At 55.6% G+C, this 26,874-nt stretch overlaps 2 protein-coding genes across 2 annotated transcripts; one reads left to right on the top strand and one right to left on the bottom strand.

Annotated features, from left to right (window-relative positions):
• Positions 1-32: 32 nt before the first annotated feature.
• LOC119095095 (dynein intermediate chain 3, ciliary) lies at positions 33-10,613 on the bottom strand. Its single transcript, XM_037217986.1, has 15 exons — positions 10,541-10,613; positions 9,444-9,553; positions 8,441-8,602; positions 6,845-6,991; positions 6,294-6,408; positions 5,570-5,823; positions 4,860-5,108; positions 4,158-4,261; positions 3,402-3,537; positions 2,992-3,138; positions 2,488-2,587; positions 1,851-1,972; positions 1,083-1,203; positions 443-724; positions 33-154 (listed from the first exon to the last, which is right to left on the bottom strand). Exons 1-15 carry the CDS (start codon positions 10,611-10,613, stop codon positions 33-35), a joined length of 2,244 nt encoding a protein of 747 aa, XP_037073881.1.
• A 954-nt stretch (positions 10,614-11,567) lies between these two features.
• On the top strand, positions 11,568-21,490 carry LOC119095460 (putative ATP-dependent RNA helicase DDX47). Its single transcript, XM_037218288.1, has 12 exons — positions 11,568-11,611; positions 12,996-13,118; positions 13,385-13,478; positions 14,027-14,191; positions 14,527-14,693; positions 15,418-15,537; positions 16,139-16,255; positions 16,776-16,892; positions 17,501-17,607; positions 19,033-19,205; positions 19,884-19,972; positions 20,505-21,490. The coding sequence occupies exons 2-12, from the start codon at positions 13,038-13,040 to the stop codon at positions 20,655-20,657; spliced, it is 1,383 nt and encodes a 460-aa protein (XP_037074183.1). The 5' UTR covers positions 11,568-11,611; positions 12,996-13,037; the 3' UTR covers positions 20,658-21,490.
• Positions 21,491-26,874: the final 5,384 nt, after the last annotated feature.

Genomic DNA, 26,874 nt, shown 5'->3' with positions numbered 1-26,874 from the left:
CTTGTCGCCGGTCTTCTCTGGCAGTCACCAGCTCACGAGTCGGTGGTCTGATCGGCCGTGTCCTCGGGGGACGTGGCCTCGGTCTCCTCGCGGCTCGGGTCCAGCAGGTCGTCGACGGCCGCCTCCAGGCCGTCCACCACGTCGGCGATCTGGTCTGCCACGGACATGACCGGCGCCAGGCCCGACTCGTCGTCGCCGGCCGCCGTCACCATGCTCGACGAGCCGGCCGAGTCGTCTGTCGGTGCCGTCGCCGCCGCCGACGACGTCGACGCGGCGGCCGCCGCCGCCGACGAGGCCGCCGTCGCCGACGACGCTGCGGTCGCCGACGAGGCACCCGTCGCCGATGAGGCGCCCGTCGCCGACGAAGCCTGCGTCGCTTCCGTCGACGAGGCTGTTGCGGCGGCCGTGGACGACGTCCTGGCCGCCATAGTGGACGACTTGCGCGCAGTGGCCGTGGATGACGTTTTCGCGGCCATGACCGACGAGATCTTGGCCGCCACCGTGGACGAGAGCTTAGCGGCCATGGTGGACGAGGTTTTGGCGGCCATAGTGGACGAGGTTTTGGCGGCCATGGTAGACGAGGTTTTGGCGGCCATGGTGGATGAGGCCTTGGCGGCCATTGTGGATGACGCCTTGGCGGCGGCGGTGGACGAGGATTTGGCGGCGACTGAGCCAACCGAGCCCTGCCTGGCGGCCGAGCTGGCCAGGTTAGCGCCAGCGGCATCTGTAGGGGCGGTTACCACCAGTCAGAGGATGGGAGGGGGCGCAGGACGGCACCGCAACAGGCACCCGCCTGTGGTACACCGCAAGCATCGTGCTGCCAGCCGGGTCTTTGGGGACGGTGCGACGGGCACGAGAACCGTGCAACTCATAACGGCTGGAAGGTGTCGCAAAACGTTCAAAATGGGAGGTGGTGGTTATTTCGGCACAGCGTAGTCTAAACTAAAAAAGGCAAAAAGTGACGTGCCCACTTGCTACCCGACATGACACCAACGTGCGCACCCGACGTCACTCTGACGTCACGGCAGTGCCGGCGCCGTGGCCCAGCCACCTGCGCTATCCCTGCGGCGACGGGGACTTACCCTGCGGGCCGGGCGAGTCGGCGCTGAGGTCGGGCGCCTGGAAGTCGACGCTGTCTAGCTGCGCCTCCACCCCCTTCTCGCTCATCTGCCGCTGCTGGCACTCCTGGCGTGCCGCCTTCTCCTGCGGGCACGCGGCACCGACGACGGCAGGTGAGAGGACGGGTGATAACAGCGCGTGGAGACGCCGACGTTTGCGGCCGCGTGCGGGGCGACGCGCGCTCCGACTCCAGGAGCGTACGCCGGCCATGACGTGACGGGGCGTTCGCCCGCGATGCTCGCCTCAACACCTCATTACGTGCGTCAAGTCCTTCGGACCACAGAAGCACGCAAAACACTCTGCAAGCGCTGATATGTATTCGCCGGCGCTAGCGACAAAAAATGTGTCGCTGTTATTTCACGATGCTCCGAGCTCCACGGTAGCCAACTGATGTTTGGGTGGTCTCCACCTCGAATTCGATTCAATCCCAAACGACGACAGCGCACTGGGGAAGCTGTGGACGCTTACGGAACCCGGTAAAACGAACGTGCAAATATATCACCTTTTAACGGCGTAAGCAATACTTGTGGCTTCCTCCTCTTGAGCAATTTACATCCATATCAAGCACCCCGTTACCTGTTCCACCACGGGTCAGAATGAACCATCCTGACTTCCGTGGCACTCACAAACCACCAATCAGCGCCGCCATTTAGATTCGGCACTCGCCCGGCCCAGCCCGGACGCCTCCCCATCTGTAGCGCCAGCGTCCAGCGGCACCCGCACGGCCCCACCTTGTACACGGTCTCGAAGAAGCTCTTCTGCGCCTCCTCGATCAGCTCCACCTCGATCTGCTCCTTCTCGGCGCGCGCGCTGGCCGTCAGCGTCGGGGAGATGGTCGACGGGCGCTCAGACACTGGCGACACCGGCGGCGGGCGCGATCAGAGGGGACGAGTGCGGTCAGAAGGCCGGATGCGGTCAGAAGGGCCGGATGCGGTCAGAAGGGCCGGGTGCGGTCAGAGGGCCGGGTGGGGTCAGAGGGCCGGGTGCGGTTGGAGGGAACAGGCGCAGTCAGAAGGGCCGGGTGCGGTCAGAGGGCCGGGTGCGGTCAGAGGGGACAGACGCGGTTGGAGGGAACAGGCGCGGTCAGAAGGGCCGGGTGCGGTCAGAGGGGCCGGGTGCAGTCGAGGCCCATATGCGGTCAGAGGGGACAGACGCGGTTGGAGGGAACAGGCGCGGCCAGAGGGGTCGGATGCGGTCAGAGAGTCGAGAGCGGTCATGTTTTGGATTAAAACAGACGATATCCTGGCGTACTCAGCTCCGAAAGACAGCATGCTGACTGATCGGATGCACCTGGTCCTCCCCATCACGTGCGCAGCGTGCCAGTGCTGTCCCCCGGGGCGGCCATCACGTGATCGACGCGCGTCTCACCGGCGGAGTTTGCGCTGTCGGCCTTCATCTTCTTCAGCAGTCGCGCCTCGCGATTCTTCCCTTCGAGGATTTTCTCACGTCGCGTCTCCCGCTCAAACATCTGGCAAACGGGGCAACATCGTGCACAGACACAACACCCGGCTGCGGCAGTTCCAAACTCACATGGACACGAGGCATCAGCTGGCTGGAGCGGGTGAACCCCGCCCGAAAAGGTCATCGGTATCAAGAGAACGGCACAGGAGTCAGTCCCGCCTCGTGGCGCGCACGCGATCCCCACATCGGTACGTCGCGCGGTGTGTGGCGCTTATGGCAGGGCGGGAGGAACAACAAGTCAGTTGCGAGAGCCTCAGACTTCCCCGCGAGAGGCTCGGGCTCGTTCGCGGGTGAGACAACGACCCCGCGCGCTAAGTCAACCGTCGTAGTCTCTGCCACTCGACGGAGTGCCACACCGCCGCGGGACCAGCCGCGGCCACGGCCGGAGCCGGTGCCGGGCCGGCGACCTACCGCCGTCAGCACGAGCCGGTCGTTCTTCTGCGAGCTGACGAGGCTGTCGGAGAGCTCGAGCAGCGTGATCTGACCGTCGGCGCTGCCGGCCGCCAGGATCGAGCCGGCCTCCTGCACCCGCAGCGTCTCCAGCTGACTGTCGCCCACCTGGGGCCAGGTCATGTCAGGTCAGGTCAAGTCAAAGCACTGCACCCGCGACGTCTCCAGCTGTCACCAGCCTCCTGGGATGGTATCACGTCAGGTCAGGATATCGCCCAAAGGAACGCTGTTCTTTTCTGTGAAAGGACTTGCATGGCTAACCACACATCGTATTCTCACGTTTGTGGGGGACCGCAGATATCGCGCCCTAGTCTTCAGTCTTCATCACCATCTCATTTGCGCTAAAGATGGAACTAGCGGATCCCACCTACCTGTACGGTGAGTACGGGCAGCCGCTGCTGGTACAGAATGTCCCATACGTCCACGGTGCCGTCGGCCTTGGTGGTGAAGAAGACCGAAGGTCGGCTGGGGCTCCAGGCCCCGTTTGTCAGGCGCACCTCGCCGTTACTGGGGACGGGCTCCGCCTAGTCAGAGCCGCCGCCAATCAGAGTGTAGCACGGCTGGAACTCAGCCAATCAGGGTGAGGCATGGGTGGCCAACGGCCAATTGGCGCAGGCTGTGGTTACCAGCGATTGGCAGGCAGTCGATCTGTGCGGTTAATGAATCGTTAGCCAGAGCTGATCACGGCCCACAGCCAATGAAAAAGTCGGGGGACAAAAACAGCCAATCCGATATCGCGAAACTTAAAGACTACCAATCAAACAGCCAGGACTTATAACGAGCTAATCAACGCGAAGCATGGCGTTCATGATCACGTTCATGCGAACGTTTATGTTTATGTTCATGTTCATGTTAATACTCATGGAAAAATGTTTTTGTGGTGTTAAGATCCCGACCCTAATCTGCCGACCCATGCCCGACGGGCCGCCGGCTGTGCAGCCACTCTGAACGCACTCCCCGAATACACCTGGGAGTGTTTGTGCCCACAACAATTTGGCAGGCTTTAACTTACCAACGTCACGCGCGTACTCAGGGCACTCACTCTGAAGTCACTCGGGAGCATGCCGGATGTGGCCCGTCTCTAGCGGCGTATGTGCGTGCGTGTGGGCGGGGGGGGGGGGGCTTACTCGGTCCAGAAAATGGCGCTCTCGCGACACTCCTCCGACCAGATCTTGGCGCACCAGTCGCCGATGGTGAGGAAGTTCTTCAGGAAGGCCGGGTTCCGCTGGACCTGAGCAGCGGATAGAACACGGACGTCGCTGATCCCTGTTTACTGGACACTGGCCACAGCCAGGAGCGTCAGGCGCCAGTTGGTAATGAGCAGCCGTCATGAGTTGTGTTACAGCCAAGTTCGGCGAGTTTACGTGGAGAACGAAGTGCTCACACATCGCATGAGGATGTCTGGATGGCCAGGCGCAAAGTGATGCGAAGACAGACGAACAGCAGAAGTCTTGGTTTGCAGTTCCTGCACCTCTAATCGTCTGTCTGTTACCACGTGGCCGTATTCCGACTTCATAATAACGCCCCCTGTTCGTCACTCCCAGCATCCACCGTGTCTACAGCATAATAGTCCCCCCCCCCCCCCCCCCCCTGCTAAACAGCCGAACATTTCGCCAGTCTTCTGAACGCCTGACATTGACTTCCCCACCTCGCACGTCAACACCGACTGCCGGCCGACCCTCTCTCAACCGCCCAGCCCCACCCACAGACCCACGCCAGCCCCATCCACAGACCCACGCGGCCTGCGGGTCTGTGGCCTGAGGCCCGTCCGACGGGAGACCGTCTCCCGTTCCCCTCGCCCCGTCACCACCGCCCGGCGCGGGGCCCACCTGCTTGACGGCACCCAGGTGGGCCGAGTAGATGGCGGCGATCTTCTCCGTCTGCGTCTTGCCCTTGCGGTTGCACTGGATGACGCAGCCCTGCTCGGTGCCGATCATGAACTTGGTCGGGATGGTGGTCTCGTACTCGAGCACGGTGGCGCCCTGCGCCAGCCGCAGCGACGGCTCCTGCGTCTTGTTCACGTCAATGATCAGCGTCTCCGTCGGCTCTGAGAGCTTTCGCGTGTCCCACCACAGCACCTGAGGTCGGCGGCAGGTCAGGTCAGACGACCTGAGGTCGGCTGAGGTCGAGAGATCTGAGGTCAGGGTCAGGTCCCATCCACCAACGCCCACCGTGGTGAGGCGACAAAGACGGCCGCTCCACAAAACCAGCCGTTTAACAGCGCGCTTCTATGTTTACACAGCATTAACGTGTGAAGGTAAGCGTCGGCGGTCGACGAGCACTTTCTGTGCCTTTCATCGCGAGCAATAATGAATACGATTGCTGGCGTCACGTCACTGACCACCGTCCCTGTCATCACTACGGGGTAAGTGTATGCTACCACGAGTCCACTCTTGCGACCGCCGGCACCTGCACGTCCTTCAGTTCACCACCGCACCCGATGCCGAACCCAGACCGCCCGCGCCAGAAGCCGTTGCTTCAGACCACCTGGTTACGTCCCCATCCGGCCGACACCCTCCCCCTCCCTGATCGTGCTCACCATGCCGTCGGTGGAGGCGGTGAAGAGCTCGGTGCCGGACTTGGAGTTCACCCAGACGGTGCTGTAGACGGGGTCGCGGTGGCTGGCCTCCAGTGTGCTCATCTCCACCGGCTGCGGGCCGCGCCGCCGGTCGAACCAGCACACCCGGCCGCGGTACGTGCCGCCGGCCAGCACGAACGACTCCTTCGGGTTGAACTCGACCGAGACCAGGCAGTCCGGCGGCGCCATGGTGTAGTCGGGCCGGCTCGGGTTCTCTGTCGGCGGCGACGGGCGTGGGGGGAGGGGCGTCAGGACAAGGGGAGGTCACGTGGGACGGCGCAGCCGCAGGGATGGGCGGCGTGTCCTCATGACCTTGAACCGTGACATCATACCTCGGCGGCAGTGCGTGCAGCGCAACTTCTCTTTACGCCTGACGCGGCGTTGCATGGGACGGGTGTAACCAACACACCTGCCTTCCTGCCGTCATTCGCCGGGCGGTACCACTCCTGATAACATGGACCGGCGTTTTTGGCCGGGAGCCTCGCACAAATTGCTAAACATACCATCCAAAGTAAGTTGCAACAAACACGATAACTCTGCAGGACGAAAGATCCATCGACCGTCTTGCCTCCGGTCCCCTGTGGCGAACTGCAGACCGAGTCAGTCATAGCACCGGCTACGCAGACCGCTCCCCTCCCCCCCCCCCCCCCCCGCCTTCTACGGACGCCAAGCGGCAGCTGCTCACCCACGTCCCAGACGAATGACTGTGTGGGCAGGTCTTGGGCGCTGCTCTGGAAACGCAGGCTGGTGTAGGCGGCGGCCAGATGAGAGGCGTCCGGACTCCAGCTGAGACTGGACACCTGACGCAGACACACGGCGAGTTATACGGGGTACATACAGTGAGAGGCGTCCGGACTCCAGCTGAGACTGGACACCTGGCACAGACACACGGCGAGTTATAAGGGGGCACATACAGTCAGAGGCGTCCAGACACCAACTGGGGCAAGAGACCAAAACGACAAACACAATGGGATCTGTGTGGAGATAACAATTCTTCGAAATCCCAATGGCAGCACTAAGAGCGACGCTCTAGCGAGCGGGAGCCATCCAACAAACCTTTGTGGTGGTGGCAGCACTCAATGCTGACTCGTTGACTTCTTTAACAACTCCTGAGACTGACACGAATATTTTCAAACCTCGTTCTTGTAAACGTCATTGGCAGGCCGAACCCAGTTAAGCAGCAAAAACGCGGGACGAGCGAATACATGTATGGCCATCAGTAGTGGGGGACCTTACCGCCCTGTGGACGGGACAGGGGTCGCGGAAGACGTTGATGGTCTTGGCGCTGGTGGTGTCGTCCCCGGGGGCGTCAGCTCCTTCGCCACCGAAGTACTCCTCGTAGATGTCCAGCGTGTTGTTCTGCTTGATGCAGTGCTCCATCATCTGCCCGCCAAGGTCACGCGGGTGAGGTCACGTGGTCAGGCCTCAGGGCAGGTTAAGATCATGTGATCAGGTCACCGAGTCAGGGTAGGGCGACAACGTGCCAGACAACAGCACCAGCGTGGTGATGTGTCAGGCGTAGCGATGTGTCAGACATAGCGATGTGTCAGGTAAGGCGATGTGTCAGGCGTAGTGATGTGTCGGGCATAGCAATGTGTCATACGTAGCGATGTGTCAGGCATAGCGATGTGTCAGGCGTAGCGATGTGTCAAATCAACGGATTACAGAACGGTATCGGGTCACGGATCGCCGGGGGTCACCGCAAATCGGGTCAGACCCCGCGGGACGAAGCCAGGCTAGCTTGTACCGGCGCGTCTCTTTCTTGCGGTGCTATCGTCAAAAAGACCACAACGGCAGCGGCTACACGCGTCACAACCAACAGCAGAAGAGACAACAGCGGCGCGTCACTGGGTCAGTGACGCGCCACGTGATGGAAGATCGGACTCTGACTTTGACCAAAATGTTTGAAGATATGGGGAAACAGTCGGCTCCCTCCTCAGATGCGTCGCACGTTCTGAACTCGCGGCGAGGACGTAAACCGCATGATATTTGGCCAACGGGCCCTGTGCGTTACAGATGTTGCGACTATGATGGCACATGGATGCTTGACATAGTGGTAAAAGCATCATGCATCATCATGTATTATCATGGATGCATGGCATAAGATGGCATATGGATACTTCACGCGTGCATTGCGCACAACACAAATCGAGCGCATAGCGGCGTGGCCCGTAACTTCCCCATTTTATGGTCATTACCCCCTAGCGCCACAATACAAATTTATGGCCACAGACTGTCTCACTGACTCTGATTGTCAAGAGAGGGTACAAGACAAATGGCAACATCGCAGGATGCAATCATTCAACAGTTTAGCATCCTGACGCCTGCGGCGAAGTCCTGGTGTACCGCAACAACCCTTGCTGAGGATGAGCCTGCTTTGCTGTTCATGATGATTATAAAACAATAACTAGAGTAGCAATAATGCCACTAACGATGACTGATAAAAACAAATAAAATAAATTCTTTATTTTCCATGAAGCTGCCATCGGCACAGCTTAGCTCACCAATGCTTACACCAGTTCAAGGAATGAGACCAGTTGAACATTTTGCCAACGCGGGATTCGAACCCAGGTCCTCTACAAACTCCGACATACCGTCATCGGCGACACCGGCACTCCCCTGGCATCAGGGATTCGTCGAGCTTTTATGAAGGGAACGCGACGTACGTCATCGCGAACCCTTTTATGGAACGCCAGCTACTAACAGAGGTTACTAACAGAGGTTACAGAGGTTAGCGATCAGGAGCCATGGTGCAAACGGGGTTCGAACCCGGACCTCCCACGTCGGAACCGAGGGCGCCTACCACTCGGCGATCGCGTCGCCGACACTCACCGAGCCGAGCTGTAGCACGGAGGACATGTACACGTCGTCCTTCTCCACCTTCTTCTTAAAGCGGGTCGTTTGCTCCACGTCCTGGGGGTTGATGTCCTTGGGCCAGCCACCCTCAGTGTGATCGACGCCCGTTGTGGCGTACTCGGCGCGGTCCGTGCTCACCTGACATCAGGTCACAACAGGGGGGAAGGGGGGGGGGGTCAAATGAAACCGGCTGGGAGCCTGCGCGAGGAAGATAGAGGTCAGTTAAAAACAAAGATGGAAGCATGCAAAGTCCTTGCAAGGCTGCATCCGGTGCCGTCTTCATCTTGAAGCATACTGTTTGGGGCATAAGAGCCGTTACCGCCCACAGCCCGAACGAAAGACAGAAGATTGCCGAGCCCTTTTCACCTCATTAAACCAGTGCTCCAACAGGACTATCATCGGTGTCAGAGCCCGGTGGCAGTGGCCGTTACTGAAGGCGAAAAGGACGTCATTGCATTGCTAAACTTATTAAATATCGAAGGGATATAATTGCGTTACAGACCACCTGATTTGCACTTGTATTTTTCCCCTTTATTTGGTTGCCGTGAGCCGGTTAACACTCTACCAGTGACCGCCCTTACTACTCGGTTCCGGTGCGCCCCGAGGCATAGCTATCCATTGACTGGGACTTTCCCAGCTCATCTCAAGCATCGCACTGCAAACACACCGTGTTGTGCGAGTTGTGCGCTTCAGCGTCTGAATTCCACGCGGGCATCGTCTTATTTCGCGCCCTTGTGAAAACGCAAGAGACATGACAACCATGACATGAGCCACCAAGAGACGTGACATGACATGACAACAACCGCTGAACACCCCGCCAACCCCAGTCGAAAACCAGATCACACGTTGCATCAAACAATGTGTCAACTCTAGCCGGAGCACGTGCTCTGCCTCGCACATCCGACAGCCTCGCTCCCGCCGGGCTCGTGGCGGATTCTCGGGCCGGTGGGCCGAAGAGACGCGGCAGCCGTTGACTGACCTCATGCTCCGACATCTCGCAGCCGACCTGCGTGCCGCGGTGCACCGGGTTCACGTGCAGGAACTTGGCGGCCAGCTCTGCGTTCGGCGCGATGTCGCACGTGATGGCGGCTTTTGCCGGCACGCGTCAGGGGTCAGTGTTACGGGTGATGACACTAGGCGGGCACGGGTCGGAGGTCAGTGTTATTGGTGATGGCGTGATGCGGGCACGGGTCAGAGGTCAGTGTTACGGGTGATGACGCGAGGTGGGCATGGGTAAGAGGTCAGGGTCACAGGTATGACGCGGGGCGGGCACGAGCTGGATGCTAACGGCGCGCTGCCGCATCCCAGAGGTCAGACTAAGCACGGTATTCAACCGGAACTGATTGTGACGACAAATGCGAGACGAGCAGCCAAACGCCCGTCCAGCACACCGGTTCACGGCACATGGTGGGGCAGGGACGCAATCCAGGCCAGAGGACGGATAAGCAGCGCGCTTAGGTAGGTGCGTGAGGGATCGAAATGTTCGCGAGTGGTTAACAACTTAAACAATAGAACACTGTAGAAAATACAACTTCAATTATGCACTGTGTAGCTAGAAAGGCAGTTTATTGAGCGCCGGATGTTGTCATCAAAGTAGCTGATGCTGTGTCATTGCCTTGGAACACGGCATTCATCAGGTGAGTTCGAACTCCACCCAAGGTGGTGCTTTTCCCGATTGGCAATGGAGAACCTTTAACAAGGGGCGCGCCTATCAGCGTCATGACGCTTGAAACTTGTAGTTCCCGTCGAGCATGTGTAGTTCCCACCACTTCGTAGATTGGTTTAGTGGCCAAGAATAAGCTGTGCTTAGCGACTACACTGACACCAACTTCACCTGAGCCAACCATCCAGGTGAACAAATGTGCATAACGGAAAGAGCTACTGCGATAGACCCTACAAGGTGGGCGTGATGCCTCCAGACTTATCAAGCGCTCGCATATAGCACGCACTGCGGCCATACTCACAACCACTAGCATTCACCTGCGCGTTGTCAATGTGCGTATGTGCTATTTCCTGCATGCTACGCTCAATATTCTCACGTATATGCGCGACAAATGTTACCGGTTCACTTCACACCTGGCTCGCTGTTGAAGAAGCATTGTCGCCCAAACTCCGAACGTTTTTTGATGTAAACGTATTGGAAATCCATCTTGAATCTGGAAACAAAACAATGCAGCATGCTAAAACATGTGTTTTAAGGAGATCTGCCCCTGACGTATTTAAGCTGGCAGTCAAATCAAATCGCGACAGGGGCAAAACCTGACGGACGGAACCGTGTCGATCATACCTGTATACACCGATGGTGTAGCAATGTCGGCACGAATCGGAAACATCGCGACGAATACGAAATGCGCGAGAGAATTAGCACAAACGACCACAGAATGGGTTTCAAGCCGTCTCCTATTCCATTTCACGCATTCCAGCTTCTTTTGTCATTATACGTGGCCGGTTCTTGTTAAAACTGTTTGTCGTTTCCAAAGCCTCGGACATGCATGCCGTGTTACCAATTGACTGCGTATGTAATATATTTTCTGCAAGAGTCCACGTACATGCACCGCAACAAAATACTCACTGTGTCAAAGCAGGTAAATTCAATTTCAGTCGTCGTAGGCGCACAGATCAAACCGCACCAAACCCGAAAACCGCCGAGACATTTCGATTTCAATTCCTTACGCACCCTGGTTCGGCTCATCTCCGTTGCTATAGTAACCGGATTGCCGCTGTGGTGTGCTACTGTATGCATTTCAGCTTTACTGTACTTTGCCTTGATAAAGGAGCTTTTCGCGGTAAAATACAAATAACTTTCTTTAATAGTCACGAAAAACCATTAAAGTATTCATTTCAGGTGAATCACAAGCGTACTCTACACAAAACTACCGATCAGATCACCGTAAAAAGAATGCGTCTAGTAGTACTCTAGTATGATAGTTTGGAGGCACCATGAACTAGTAGCATAGAAGTTTGGGTATTCTGGCGCAGATAATACGTGCCAAATGTGGTTGATTTTGACGAAGTGCACGTGCGGCAGATTGCATCTGTGTTCGTACGGCAAGACCAGTCAAGACCAAGGCGATAGGTCAGGGCCTCTGGGAGAGAATCGCGCTGTTAACGGTGTGGTTAGGAAAATAGTCAGTTCAGGAACGCAAGGTGTGTATTGTACGTGCGATATATGTCTATTGGTAGCCTAGATATGTTGTAAATTGCTCGCTGTAGTGTTACACCAACACAAGTTGAGCTTTCTATGTGTATCTTGTGACTGTTATTTGAAGTTTTTTGACATGATGTGTTTGGAGAACCAAGACTGGCATGAGCACAGGCCAGTACAAAGCATTGATGGGAAACTATTTTGAGAAAAGCAATGCACAGCTCAGGGCCAGCTGAAAAGGCATGTTCAGTGCATCAAAACTCTATGGCAATCTTTTGTAGGTATGGAGACACTAGCTGATGTTTTTTATATTTGCCACCAGACTTGAGATGATGAAGAAAGACCTCCACACTCAGTAGGTATAGGCCAGGCTGCATAATGCATATGTCACATGAATTGTGTCAGGTGTGGCAGCAACCATTGCTGTCACAATTTCAGCTAAATTAAATAGCTCAGAAGGGTGTTGGTAGTGTAGCGGTTAACGTGTCTGCTAACCACTGCACATCTGGGAAACCAGAGGCGCGGGATTCAATTCCCTGCAGTGCCCGCCCTTCCTGCCGGGTTGAGAGGCAGGCGACGCCATATAGCATCAGCAGCTGAGTGTGTCATAAAATGCCAATGATGCACACACACACACACTCAAAGAGCTCAGAGCTTGGTGCACATGCTACATTAATTCCAGGGTAGAGGTGGACAATATTTAAATTTTGCTTCTAAAGAAGTATTCAAATTTGATCCCAAAGCATTTTCTGATGTGGTCTGACTGGAGTTTGACACACAAGCCTTAGGTCCAGTGCATTAATGTTGTGAAGGCATTCAGTGCAGTATACATATTTTGTTTACAGAGCATGGGTGCAAAAAATGTATGCATATCTCTTCTGAACTCAGATTGCATCAATCAGTATGTCATGGTGTCTTTCTGCAAGCATTTCACTATCAGTACCACCACATTCCCAGAATAGACAACTTCTGAACCTTGGTGCATGTGGAGAGGCTGGATGCGCATCTCTCTGCACTTGAGACTTGCCCTGCACTAAAGAAAGTGTAAAAATGGTACACATTGTATGTGGCATCTGTTAATGTGATAAATGATGATCTTGTTCATTGCCTTTTGTTCTGATATGCTCTCACCCAGTTGCATGTATAAAAAACTGAATGTCTGCCATAACAAATTGGCCACTAACATCCCAGCTTGTTTTATATTCAATAGAAATACCAATATTTTTAGTACTTGTAGTGCCATTGTCATGAAATATTTCAGTTTTTGGCATGTTTTGTTGGATCTACATTTAAACTATAAAGAGCATTTGCATATTAAACCCAGAGAACATACAAGATAAGTGTGTGCACTGATGGGCAATGTCATAACATTTCAAATGTCCCCAGGTCAGTAAAAGATCCTGCTTTTCTGTTGCCAAAGCCATTAAGATGTCATCTGATGATGAGCCAGCCCCTGATGGCTCAGAAAAGATTGAAGCCTACCAAGACAAGCTGGCATTTGCTGATTTGGTAAGCTGAATTACATGGCATTTAAGTATTATTTTGGCACTTTGCCATTCCACTACAAATGTTTGTAAGTGGATGGAACCATGCTAAAATGTTAAGTAGAGTTTTTAATCTGATGTCTGGTATACTATGTCTTGTGCTATGTGCTAGTGGCCAGGTGTAGGCACATTGGAGTCATGTAGATGTTTGTGTAGTCAGCACTGTCTTCAGGTATCATGTCCCATCTGGAGCTTTGGCATGCCTTGCTGACTAGCTGATGCATCCTGCAGGGCATAACTGAGGTGCTTTGCACAGCCACAGAGAGGCTCAAGTGGAGCAAGCCAACTCAGATCCAGTGTGAAGCTGTTCCTGTTGCTCTGCAAGGTAATGACACATGATGCCAATTGCATGTATACTCTCCTTACTTGTTTTTTTAAATTATGGTACTCCTTTTTTAAAGATGTGTCATCACTTTTTTCTCCAAGTTTGCCTTATTCAAATCCTCTCACTTTCCATGAGTTTGAGATCTATGGCATCCTCACCAGGCTGTGCCTTGTGAATGTCCAGAGTTCAGGCCAAATATCACATCAACTAGGTCTGTGATAGCTGCCTATTAGTTTGGAACAGTGTGTCGATCAGGTTTCAAATGTTCAAGGCTTCAAAGGATGTGAGTAGTCCTGACAGCCTGTCTTCTAAAGCCACCATCTGCTTTAGCTTATTGAAGTATTGCATTCCTCGATACATGTCCTGCTGTGGCCACTGCTATCCCAACATACCATGCACCACAGTCGCGACAAAAACATGTGCCTGCGCTGCACTACTCAAACCAAAGATACGCGCACCCTTCCACCATTGTGCCATGCTTCCGAGTCACTCAGCCCCCATTGTCCCCTGACGTCCCTGCATCAAACCCTGTCTGCGTGTCCCCACAGGCAAGGATGTGGTGGGCTTGGCCGAGACGGGCTCGGGCAAGACGGGTGCCTTCGCGCTGCCGATCTTGCAGCGGCTGCTGGAGGCGCCGCAGCGATTGTTCGCGCTCGTGCTGACGCCCACCAGGGAGCTGGCGTACCAGATCTCTGAGCAGTTTGAGGCGCTGGGTGAGTGCTGGACCATGGCTGAGGTGGCGGAGAGGAAGGCTGACTAGGAAGTAGAGTATTTGAAAGCAGTATGGGCTTTAGAGAGCCTAAAAACTAGTTGTTGTTGGTGAAGTTGATTAACGCTGAGGGACGGCAAAATTTTAGTTCAAAGTTGTAGTGCAACATGTTAAAAATTTCAAGATGGATTAGCTGGTCTTGCAGGCATGCTCTTGTCCAGCCCGGTTATGATTTCAGAGAACTCCCTTTGCGTTTAGCGCTGCATGGTGGCCAATGGCGCCATCCACGCCGCGTCTGTCTGTGACGCCGCCACTACTGCGCTGCTCCTCCTACCGCAGGCGCTTCGATTGGCGTCAAGTGCTGCGTCATCGTGGGCGGCATGGACATGATGGCGCAGAGCCTGATGCTGGCCAAGAAGCCGCACGTCGTCATCGCCACGCCCGGTCGACTGGTGGACCATCTGGAGAACACCAAGGGCTTCTCGCTGAGGTCGCTCAAGTGTCTCGTGAGTCACGTGAATCGCCGGAGAACACTGAGCATCTCCCACACTGGCAACTGCGGGGTCGGGCCGCGTCATGTGTTGTTATCATGCAGTGTTATGCTGTGGCAACTTTGGGATCGGGCCATGTTATGCGTTGCCATCACGCCACGCCAAGCTGTGGCATCTGTGGGGTCGGGCCACGTCGTGTGCTGTCACCACGCTGCATGTGTGGGGTCGGGCCACGTCGTGTGCTGTCACCACGCTGCATGTGTGGGGTCGGGCCACGTCGTGTGCTGTCACCACGCTGCATGTGTGGCGTCGGGCCACGTCGTGTGCTGTCACCACGCTGCATGTGTGGGGTCGGGCCACGTCGTGTGCTGTCACCACGCTGCATGTGTGGGGTCGGGCCACGTCGTGTGCTGTCACCACGCTGCATGTGTGGGGTCGGGCCACGTCGTGTGCTGTCACCACGCTGCATGTGTGGGGTCGGGTCACATAGTGCGTTGTCTTCATGGTGCGCCACGTTACGTTTTGTTATATCTCGTCAGACTGCATACTGCCATGGCCTGTCACACTTGGTAGCGACGCGACATGCCTTCCACGCCACATGCCTTCGGTCTCAGTGCGCCATTTGTGCCGCGCCGGCTCACCTCACGCTCCACGGTGTGGCTTCCCCTCGCGTGACGCCGCATCACATGGCGTCCGTCGTGTGACGTCATGCGTGACGTCACATCACGTCTGACGTCAGGTGATGGACGAAGCGGACAGGATCCTCAACATGGACTTCGGCGTGGAAGTGGATAAGATCGTGAAGGCAATCCCTCGCGAGCGGCAGACCTTCCTCTTCTCCGCCACCATGACCAAGAAGGTGTGCTCCTATTTGCAGGGATTCTGTAACAATAGCAATCATGCACGAAAGCGGCGGATGTCGCGGGCTGGCAGCGACGCTGCCGGCGGCCATTTTGCGGTGTGTTTTCCTTTGTTTATTTCATTAAACAAAGTAAATATAAATGTTGATCCCTGTTCAGTTGGGCGATCGCCGCCATTTGCCCCTCAGCAATGCGCAGTTGGAAATGACGCCGTAATGTACCAGCATGACTGATGTTGCGTCGCCGACCATGTCATCAAAACATACGAAGTAGGAAAGTTTAATGATGTGCGTGCAGTAACATACTTTAACAGTTTGTTCGTCGGCACCACGCGGTCCGGTCTTGACTGGTGGGTTGGGGGTGGAGCAGCGAGTTGTATCTTCCTGACCTCAGCGAGCGGGTCTGGATCAGTTGCCCCCAACAATGTGGTATTCATATTTTAGGATAGCTACCGAGTCTGCTCCTGTTGTAGTCCGCCGCGACCGCTGTCGTCGTGTCCACTGAAACGTGTCGCGCCCGGGATTCGAACCGGGCCCCGTGTGTGACGAGCGCGCTGCCCTGCCGGCGGTGTCTCTGACGCCGCCCCGGCGGTGCCGGCAGGTCAAGAAACTGCAGCGCGCGGCCCTGCGCGACGCCGTTAAGGTCGAGGTCTCCAGCAAGTACCAGACGGTGGACAAGCTCCAGCAGTACTATCTCTTCATCCCAGCCAAGTACAAGGTGGGGGGCCTGCCTTCTGTACCACGCAGCCCTGTTTGGTCTGTTGCCGTGTCGCTGGGCCTCGCTGGGTTTCGAAAGGTTGTGAAGGGCCGTGAGCTCATATTTTGCGATATTCCTTCAGATATTCCTTCATTTTGCCTTATGTCATACGGGTTTGGTAATGTTTAGACATTTTTCCGTTCGATCTCGTAGTTATATCCAGTTGTCATGTTGATTAGATTGATAAGTTTTTTGCAAGCGATGATGGTGCTGTGCAGGTGCGGGTGCCTGCTCCTTGTGCAGGGCTGTGTGACTGTATAACCTTAAAATGCTGCACAGCCATGCACAGCATGCTCAATTGCACCCATGAATTTGCATAAGTGCTTGATGTCGTGCTCAATTTCTTTAAAGCTCTTACAAGCCGTGTCCTTTCTTATGGACCGTGACAGTCGACCATTAATCTGCCCTCGGCCCTCGTCATGAGCTGCCGGCGCGTTGACCTCTGGCGTGACCTCTAACCATGACCTTGGCTGTGCCGCAGGACGTGTACCTGGTGCACATCCTGAACGAGCTGGCCGGCAACTCGTTCATGGTGTTCTGCGGCACGTGCAACAACACGTTGCGTCTCTCGCTCCTGCTGAACGCGCTCGGCCTGCCGGTACGTGCCCTCCGCGACCTGACCTAACCTACTGGCCTCCACTAGTGACAGGCATCCCATGGCCGAGACTTCTGTTGGCGTGAACGGGGTTGTGGCCTTGCAATGGCGTCTTAACTTTGCGTGACTCGCCGGTTCCGTGTTGATTTGGTTTGTTCCCTGTGATTTCATCATGTAAGCAAATTCATGGGTACTGGAACCAAATATGTATGCTGCCTTGGCGTTGACAAAGGCTGGAATGCGGGCGATTTTTTATGGTTTTCCCCTAACAGTGCATGACTGAATGTCACAAAGGTGCATTTGAAATTGATGGCATAACACTTATGATATGATGATATGCGATGATATGATGATAATATGTAATTATAGAATGATATTAACAGTGCTATAATGAAGTTAGGAATGATAAATCAATGATGGCAATGGCCATTCGTGGTAAACAGAGCCTTTGGCCAGTTTTTTCTGCACTACCTCTCCGCGTGGCGTCAGAGCCCCGCGCTCTCACCAGCCAGCACTTGCAGCCCCTTTACCCTGACGAGTGTGACGAGATCCCGTCACGAGCTGCGGCACGGACCGGGGCGCGTGGCCTGACGCCGCCTGCGGCTCTCCAGGCGATCCCGCTGCACGGCCAGATGACCATGAACAAGCGGCTGGGCGCGCTCAACAAGTTCAAATCGAAGAACAAGAGCATCCTGCTGGCTACGGATGTGGCGAGCAGGTGAGACGGAGGGAGGGGGGCACGACCGGTCGGTGCCGGGGTGCATCCCTGGTCGGTCGGTGCCGGGCTGACCCGGACTGGGGTACACCCCCGGCCGGTTGTTACCGGGCTGACCCTGGTCGGGATACACCTCCGGCCGGTCGGCGCCGGGCTGACCCAGGCCGGTGCACACCTCTGGCCGGTCGGTGCCGGGCTGACCCGGACCGGGGTACACCTCCGGTCGGTCGGCGCCGGGCTGACCCTGGCCGGCACACACTTCTGACCGGTCTGCCGGGTCGGCTGCTACGCCTGCTGGTCCCGTGCCAGGCTGCTGAGGGTGTCGTGGCGTGAAACTGGGCTGCGAGATGCAGAGAATGCGGTGAGAGCGGGTCGAGCCGGGTGCTGGGCTGCTGGATCGGCTCACAGTTACGTGTTGTGTTGCCAAACGTCCCAGATTTGAGAGACTGCTAGGCCGCACTAAAGCATTGAAACAAACTAAAGCGAATTAAAGCACGGCCTATAGTAATGGTCGGTTTAGTGAGTTTGGCCTCGGGGGTCGGCTGGTCGGGATGCAGACGGGAGTCTTGTTGCACCGCACGTGACAGGCAGGCCCCTGGGCTGGGCAAATTACAGCTCATGCAGCGCATCGTTTGGCGTTTGCCAGCACTCCAAACTACGTCACTCGCTTGTCAAGAATATAGGCTGGGCCACTAAAACTTGACACCAGAGTATGCTGGCGAAGAATAAAGTTGGATGTGATAAGATGCGGACCGGTTCCCACACGAGGTCGGGTGTCGGTGTCGCTTGCACCGCCCGTCGTCTGCAGTCAGTGTCAGTCCGGGCTGGAGTTATAACTCAGATGGGTGCTTCAGATCGGCACAGATCCTGTGGGGACTTGCGAGTCTGTTCACCGGAACCTCAGTGTGCTTCGGCCTGTGCGCTGTAACGGAATGAACCGATAGCTAAACGCGTGACTAGTTTGGCTGTCAGTTTTTGGTCAGCAGTAGGCTTGCGCGTCCCGCCCTGACATCTGTCCGTCCCGCCCTGACATCTGTCCGTCCCGCCCTGACATCTGTCCGTCCCGCCCTGACATCTGTCCGTCCCGCCCTGACATCTGTCCGTCCCGCTCTGACATCTCTCCGTTCCGCTCTGACATCTGTCCGTCCCGCCCTGACATCTGTCCGTCCCGCCCTGACATCTGTCCGTCCCGCTGATATATGTCTGTCCCGCTCGAACATCTGTCCGTCCCGCTCTGACATCTCTCCGTCCGCTCTGACATCTGGCTGTCCCGCTGACATCTGTCCGTCCCGCTCTGACATCTCTCCATTCCGCTCTGACATCTGGCTGTCCCGCTCGGATATCTGTCCGTCCCGCTCTGACATCTGGCCGTCCCGCCCAGACATATTTCCGCCCCGCTCTGACATCTGGCCGTGCCGCTCCGCTCAGGGGGCTGGACATCGAGCACGTGGACGTGGTGGTCAACTTCGACATCCCGACGCACAGCAAGGACTACATCCACCGGGTGGGGCGGACGGCGCGCGCCGGCCGCGCTGGCCGCTCCGTCACGTTCGTCACCCAGTACGACGTGGAGCTGTACCAGCGCATCGAACACCTCATCGGTCAGTGAAAGGAGTGGGCGGGACTGGGGGTACGCGCGCTTACAGCCCGCAGAATGTGGTGGGGGTGCGATGGGGAACGGCTGCTAAAAACCATTTGCGGGCACTGTTTACAGATTGCAGACTTTGAAAAGTTGCGGAAGGATGGGAATGTTTATAAGATGATATTTGTTTACAGAGGTGATTTCAGTGTGTTGTCTTTGCAAGCATTGCAGTGGTGGCTGCAGACCATGCCATGCGGAAGTACTGAATTCATTTGACTTTTATCCAGATTTTCTTCACTTAGTCTGGTTGTTTGGCATGCCTCCCGTAACGTAGGGGAATAGTGTATGACATCATTGTCTTCCCATCACCGCATTTGTCTCTGATGTGTCTCCAGGACGCTCCTGCAGTGTCCATCGAACACAGTGCCTTCTGCATTTGTCCATTCACATTGCCATTGACATGCCCGCCTCCCCCTCCCCCTCCCCCTCCCCCTCCCCCTCCCCCTCCCTGCGGCGTTCATTCTGTGCCGCACGTCCATTGTTCCGCGCCCGTCACCTGTCCACCGCCGCTTCTGACGCTCTGCGAGCGGGGTGGCCGCCACTGGCCATCGCCCCGCGCCCGTCACCTGTCCACCGCCGCTTCTGACCCTCCGCGAGCGGGGTGGCCGCCACTAACCGTCGCCCCGCGGCCCCGTAGGCAAAAAGCTGCCGCAGTACGCGGCGGCCGAGGACGAGGTCATGATGCTCCAGGAGCGGGTCATGGAGGCTGACCGGCTCGCCAAACAGGTCAGCACCGACGCACCGACCCACGGCCGACCTGACGCGCCGCCTCACGGCCGACCGGACGCGCCGCCGGTTTGACCCCGGGACACGCTCTTCACCCGGACGCTGCTGTCGCCCGGCTTTCTCCACATCGGATGGCGGGAGTTGGGGAGTGGCCTTAGCGCTGTACCGGCTCGTGTTTGCGATCGTGCTCATATTGTCCGGTATACACTACGTCTCCGTATTCGTAAACCGCGGCCCCCCGCTTTCGGGAATGTCCGTTTGCGTCCGTCGGCGACGGTTGTCCAGGTGATTAGTCCAAAGAAGAGACAAAATGAAACGAAAACAATGTCTTTATTTCACGTTGACCTTTGGAAATCGGTCGGCGGTCGTTGGCTTCCGTAGACGGGCTTCTGCGCAGTTGCGACCGAGCGTTATTCTCACATTCAAATGCTAACACGTCAACCACAGTGGCGGTTTCTCGCTGTCCTATCCTCGCCGTCACAGAGCGGGGATCGCCGACCCTGACCGGTGACCTCCGGCCGTGACCCGACAGGAGCTGAGGTCGCTGGGCGACAAGGAGACGGGCCGCAAGCGGAAGCGGCGGCCGGACGAGGAGGACGACGGCGGTGACGACGGCGAGACCGGCGTCCGGCGCCGGCTGCAGGGCAACAAGAAGCGGGGAGGCGGTCGCCGGGGCCGCCGGTGACCGCGCCGGCGTGGACAGCGCAGGGGAGGTCTGCGGCTAGAGGCGTGCGCAGGAGGCCGGGGAGCAGGAGCGCACGGGAAAGGTGTTGTGTGAAGTGCTGCGGTGGACAGGAACGTGGACTGCCGGTGAGCAGAGGTGCACACGGAAGACGTCGAGACCATGAAAGGGGACCGGCAGCAGGAATGCCTCGTTGGACTTCACTGGTAGGCAGGAGGCGACGAGGGTCGTGAAGAGGTCTCGCAGCCCAGAACTGCAGGTGGATGGATGGGGACCAGGGCGGGCTTGCTGAAACCGGATCCAGACCCTGCGCTAGCGGGCGTGGTTAAATGCGTTCGGTGTGGCAGCCTCCTCCAGCCCGCCGCGGCTCGGCAGACCGCTGGCCGACGCCGCTGGCCGACGGTGCTGGTCGACGCCGCTGGCTGGCGCTGCTGGCTAACGCGCTGGCCCACCCACCCTCTGGCGGGCTGATAATGGCGCTCGTCACCGCTGGTGCGCTGCGCCATCAGCCGGTGGCGCCACCTAAGTGCTACAGTGCGCCGAACGTTGACACGGGGCTGCAGAACCCACGCGAGGTGCAGCGTTTGTGGTGCAGGTGTGTCGTGGGTTCGGCTCTGGCTAAATGGCCTGCGCCGTCTGTTGGCCGCCAGGAAGGACCGATGATGGAGTGTGGTCCGCTAAAGGGTGGTGCGGTCCGTCAGGGACAGCCGTGGTCCGTCAAGGACCATTGTCTCGGGACGAAGTGTCGGCTCCGTGCCCGCGGGGTTTACGAGAACGCATGCTGAAGGGATGGTGGACGCCGCCAAGCATGTTGGCGCTCCGCCTCTACCAATACAACACGCGACGTAGACGTGTCTCATGTCTTATCGCGAGCCTCAAAACGGAGGTGGCCTGGTGATCAGGGCACGCGGGTCGTCTGGCTGCGCACCACTGCCAAGCAAACCCGCCGCCAGAAAGCTGGCTGGTTCTGTGCCAGTTGGCAGGGCCTTACGATCTTTGCCAGATCGCTCAATGTCTCCCGTCTCGTGCTTCCGGACGGGGAGTAGTTAGCCACGTCATGCACATAGACATCGGACATAGCAGCACAGGGTGTCTCGCTGGTCTGTATCCCCTACACATGCATATTGCGGGTCCACGGATATATATATCTATATATATCTATATATATATATATATATATATATATATATATATATATATATAGGCTTGAAGACGCCGGAAATGTGAGGCTGGCTGTTAGTTTTGTGGCCGGCTGTGGAGGTTTGCTGGTACAGCTGCCCCCCCCCCCCTCCCCGGGGTGGTAACTCGGGGCAGGTTTGTTGCGAGCACGGTATTCTGGGAGAGCTGCGGGCGAATGCATGGTTACTCTCCGTGAAATTTTAATATTACCCTTACGGCAGTGCGGGGAATGGATCGGCTTGGAGGAGTATTTTGCCCCCGTCCCACGCATGCCGCGGAAGAGCCGCGTCTTTGGCTGCGAGCAGCTCGCGGCTGAGGGCACAGCGTTCTTAAGGCTCGGAGACAGTGCTAGATGAGGGTGGTGATAATCCGAACGGCCTCTCAAGGGTCTTGATTATGGCCAGCTGCACCCTAATGATATAAACCAATCATCTGATCTTGATCATGATAGGCGATTGGCTTGTGGTGCAGCAATCCATCTGAGGGTTCCGACTTCCGACTACTGCTCGGGTATTTGGGGTCCAAGTCCCCAACGTTGAACCAATAGCTTTTCGCATCGCTGAGGGCCACAAGAGCCGGGCAGAGGTGGAGATAGTCTCCTTTGACTAGTGACGTTCCTGGACCGGAGTAACTTATGCCTTATCCATCCGGTTACCCGCAGATCATACCCACTGTGTATTTTTATTTGTCTCTGGCGAAACCTGCATACGGCCAGGCCAGAAATGCAAGCGAGGCGCTCCTGTATGTTGTGCATAAGGCATTTGAACCGACAGGCAACCCCGACTGCAGCAAGCAATCCTAAGAATTCAGGAAACACTGCATCTGAGTAGCTCGTGGCTGAGATAAGACATCACAACCCTCGTGGTCATATTATCCCGACAAACGGCTCACCAAAGGGATATTCTCCGCCTGAGCTGGGCGACGGTGCCTGTGCATAGCGTGCGAGCGGCTGAGGAAATGTGCTGCCATTAGGTGCGCTGTGTTTCTTGCGACGTGCCACCGGCTTTGATTTCGGCTGATCCTAGTAAAAACCGTGGCTTTCATACCATGGTTTTGATTTGGAGGACTGTACTGTGCAGTCGTATCCCCAGGCTACTGATTACAAATCGTTTTACCTTGTTGGCCGCTCATGAATGTCACAAATATGTATACGGCCCTAACTCATCCTGCCGCATTTCATAGATACGGTTTCTTTTTGGCACTGCTGCAGCCGGTAATGCCGCCGTTGGTGTCGCCCCCAAATCCATCACGTCGGCGGCCCAGTTTTTGCGGAGCCGCGCCGCATCCCCGCGTGACTCGCTCGTGCGAATTCGCAGGAAACAAGCCGCTCTTCTTTTCGGGTGAACCGGTCCGCCGATAGGCATCGCGTGTGATCGTTCTTCATCGGAAGCGGCCGACGGCTGTCGATTGGGGGAAAACTGCAGCGCTCAGCCCGAGGGTCGCGTTCACTTTCCCTTCCGCGGTGTCCTGCTGTTGTCATTGATGAACTGCCGCTGCGTCCGCCTCGTGCACGAAGGGCTCGTGGCTGGGCTTTCGGTGAGCTGCGACGCTCGGGACAGAGTGCAACGAACGGAGCTAAGTGCAGTGCAAGCACGAGTACGACCGCCGCGGTTCGTCGCGTTAGCGCATCCAGGAATCGAACTTTAGCCCCGACGGCCGCATTGTACTTGCCTGTCAGCTGAGGGGATTCGCCGCATGGGGCACTCGCAGGTCACGCAGGGCTTGCGTGCGGAAGAAGCGGGATGTAAGGACCAGTCTCACGATGGCACTGAGTCCTTAGCAGGAATTCCACAGGAACTTCGACCTCACAGTGGCAAGGCCATGACAGTGGCAACGAGCTCACAGTCGCATCACTTTGCCGCGGACCAGACGTCCGTTATTGGAAGGTCAACAGCGATCTGCGAAGCAGGTGGAAGATCAATGAAAAGGGCGAGAAAATGCCCCCGTAATTGTGCCTTTGTACACTCGCTTCTTGATTAGGTTTGCAATTTCACTTTCCCTGGCACAGGTGATGTAGTTCCCTCCTTTCCTCTCCGGAGGTACCTCCAAATGGTTTGGCTTTTCACAATAAGATGCGGGAAGTATACTTTCAAAGTTGTTCGCTCATAAAGTGCAAATTTTAAGTACGTCCCATGCCATTTAGCCGAATTTTGACTTCCCTCTAAAGCATTTGCACCGCGAAAATGTAAAAACCATCGCTTCTTAGGGTTAAATGCACCCGCAATAAATCTCGTACCCACACGCTGGTGCTGGAATTTTGTAAAGCGTTACATCGGGAGCGTCATTCATTGACTGCCATTGGTGCCGGGGGCCACTGCCAGGTGCGTTTAAAGTCAAGGTTACATCGTGTCAAATTTTGAAATTGGCGTCAACTCAGGCCTCCAAAAGCACTACATTAAGAACCAAAATGACCATGATATGTGAGCGGTCATGAGAGTTCAAAGTCCGTCACCACAAATAAGATCTTAAATTTTAACTTCTTCTGAGAGACCTTCACAGATTGCACAATACCTTCACTGCAGATGATCTCCGTGCAGTCATTCATTGGCATGGAGCGACCTTGAATGACCTCACAACAGCCCTTTAAAAGTAGTTGGTGGAATGCTTTGACTTACATAGATCCGTTTTGTTAAGCGCGCACATACGAAACTAGACGCAGACTGCAGACTACAATCGTGAAGTTTGACCCCGTTTGACAGGTCCTGACAGGTCACCTGTTGGGCGTATTGTAAGTTGACCGAGGGGAATGTGGGTCACATGCGGGGTGTGGTCTGTCCTTAGAATTTATTTGCAGCACGCCGGGCGTGGCACCGGCGGGGGCGTCGTACCCCGCCACACCTTCAAAGGTGACGAAATATCAAGGGCTGGGGGCGTTAGATATTCCCCGGCACGGGGCGTGGGCGTGCCACTGCAATTCGATGAACCAAAGGATTCTGGTCTTGCACTTTACAGATGCCTCTTTTGTTTTCGACGAATGTCCTATGGTCATGTCACTGTCGGCAGAATTGGCTGCGTACGATTGCTGAGCGCTGGGAAGTGTAGGTGCCCTGGCCTCGGGAATGAGTGAGCGTTGGTCTCGTGATCATATTCGAGTCCAGGCCATGTGGATTATTTTGTCTAGCTTGTGCACAAAGCCGATCCGCAACTTCTGCCACGGAGGGAAGTTGACATTTCGGCAGGTGCGGCAGGGTGTGGCAAGGTGTGGCATGTGCGGCAGGGTATGGCATGTGCGGCAGGGTGTGGCAGAGTGTGGCATGTGCGGCAGGATGAAGCATGTGTAGCTGATTTATGAGAGGTCTCTTTTTGTTTGAGTCACTTTTTCGCTCATCTGTCTGTGATTTCCTTTTGGCCTCATGTTTTTCTTGTTGGACTGTAATGATTCTGCAGTGGTGTGCCCCTACAGCAGACCCAACGACCAACAGAAGGGGCTGACCATCTGTTGCTATTGCAATTAAAAGGTTTCCGTTCGTTCCGTCGCGGTTGAAGACAGACTGTAATAGTCGCGTTGTTGCATTTCGGGTGGTTGTGTTTTGTCCGTGGTGAAAGACTGCTTTGTATTTATCGATATTAAGTAAAATAAGATTTCTGCTTTTCCTGTGAAACGAAAAATTGGTAAATTTTTGTTGAAGTCCGATTATCAACTGGCACTGGCTCAACCCATATTTGCATCCAAAATTGCACTAAAATACTGACGCTGTCATGACGCACTCAACGGACTCCGTGTCACCACTAATCCGGGCCTAATGTCATCCATGCAATCACGAACGCAAATGTCAAACAGTGAGCCACGCGTCCTTGGTACCAAAGCCGAACCACCCATCCGACAAAGCCGTCCGGAAAATGCTCCCGTAAAGCGTGCTGTCTTTAACGAGGAAAGGCGTCGCTGCACCACGCGCTTATTGTCTGCAGTTGGCGATCCTCCGGCGCCGAGCCAGGGCCCGTTTTCCCCGGGCCCTGGCTCGGCGCCGGCACGGGACCTGAATCGGCAGAAGGACACTCTTTTCACGTGCCTGACGGCTTTTTACGCTGTCGAAGCGGGCGACCTGCGCTAAACTGAGCGGGAAAACGGCCCGGTCCGTTGGTGACGCACGCGCTCCTACGCAAGGTTACATTATACATGATTTACATGAATATATAAACGTTGTTCATGAATACCGATATATATATATATATATATATATATATATATATATATATATATATGTGTGTGTGTGTGTGTGTGTGTGTGTGTGTGGTGTGTGTGTGTGTGTGTGTGTGTGTGTGTGTGTGTTGTGTGTGTGTGTGTGTGTGTGTGTGTGTGTGTGTGTGTGTGTGTGTGTGTGTTGTGTGTGTGTGTGTGTGTGGTGTGTGTGTGTGTGTGTGTGTGTGTGTGTGTGTGTGGTGTGTGTGTGTGTGTGTGTGTGTGTGCGTGTAGCAAGTGAAATAGACACACCCTCATATACATGGGTGTGTCAATTAGATTTGTCAATTGGGTGTCATTATATGGTTGCATGCTACATATACGAATATTTGTGTATATCTATAAATATAGCAATTGAAAAGACATGCCTATACACACGCGTTATATATATATATATATATATATATATATATATATATATATATATATATATATGTATATATATATGATGTGGGGAATATGGGCTGCGTGCGCGTGTTTTGGTATGGAGTTTATGCGCTGCGTGCACACTCATGCGATGCGTGACCGTGTGCATCGCCACCGTCCCACGTGTGGCGGCCGTTCGTCAGGACTGCCCAGCCGTGCGGCATCCGGCCACGACCGAGCCACTGGTGGCAGAGAAAAATGGAAACAGCTTAGGGAAAACACGAAATAGACCATTGTCATCTATTTTTGACACGAGCTGGCGATAGTCTTGATCCAACAATAACGGGAGAGACGACGTGAGCGGGGCTCGGGCAAATTTATGTGAGCTCCTACCCTGTCAAAGCTTTCCGTGAAATTAAAAAAACAAGTAATTGAAAAAGGAAAAAAACGCAAGAGAAGCGACAAATCGAAATAAAAGATCATCATCAATGCTAA

Source organism: Pollicipes pollicipes, unplaced genomic scaffold (assembly GCF_011947565.3).
Source record: "Pollicipes pollicipes isolate AB1234 unplaced genomic scaffold, Ppol_2.1 Scaffold_4219;HRSCAF=4965_pilon_pilon_pilon, whole genome shotgun sequence".
In the NCBI taxonomy this organism is placed as follows: domain Eukaryota; kingdom Metazoa; phylum Arthropoda; class Thecostraca; order Pollicipedomorpha; family Pollicipedidae; genus Pollicipes; species Pollicipes pollicipes.
This window is presented reverse-complemented; position numbering and strand designations above follow the sequence as displayed.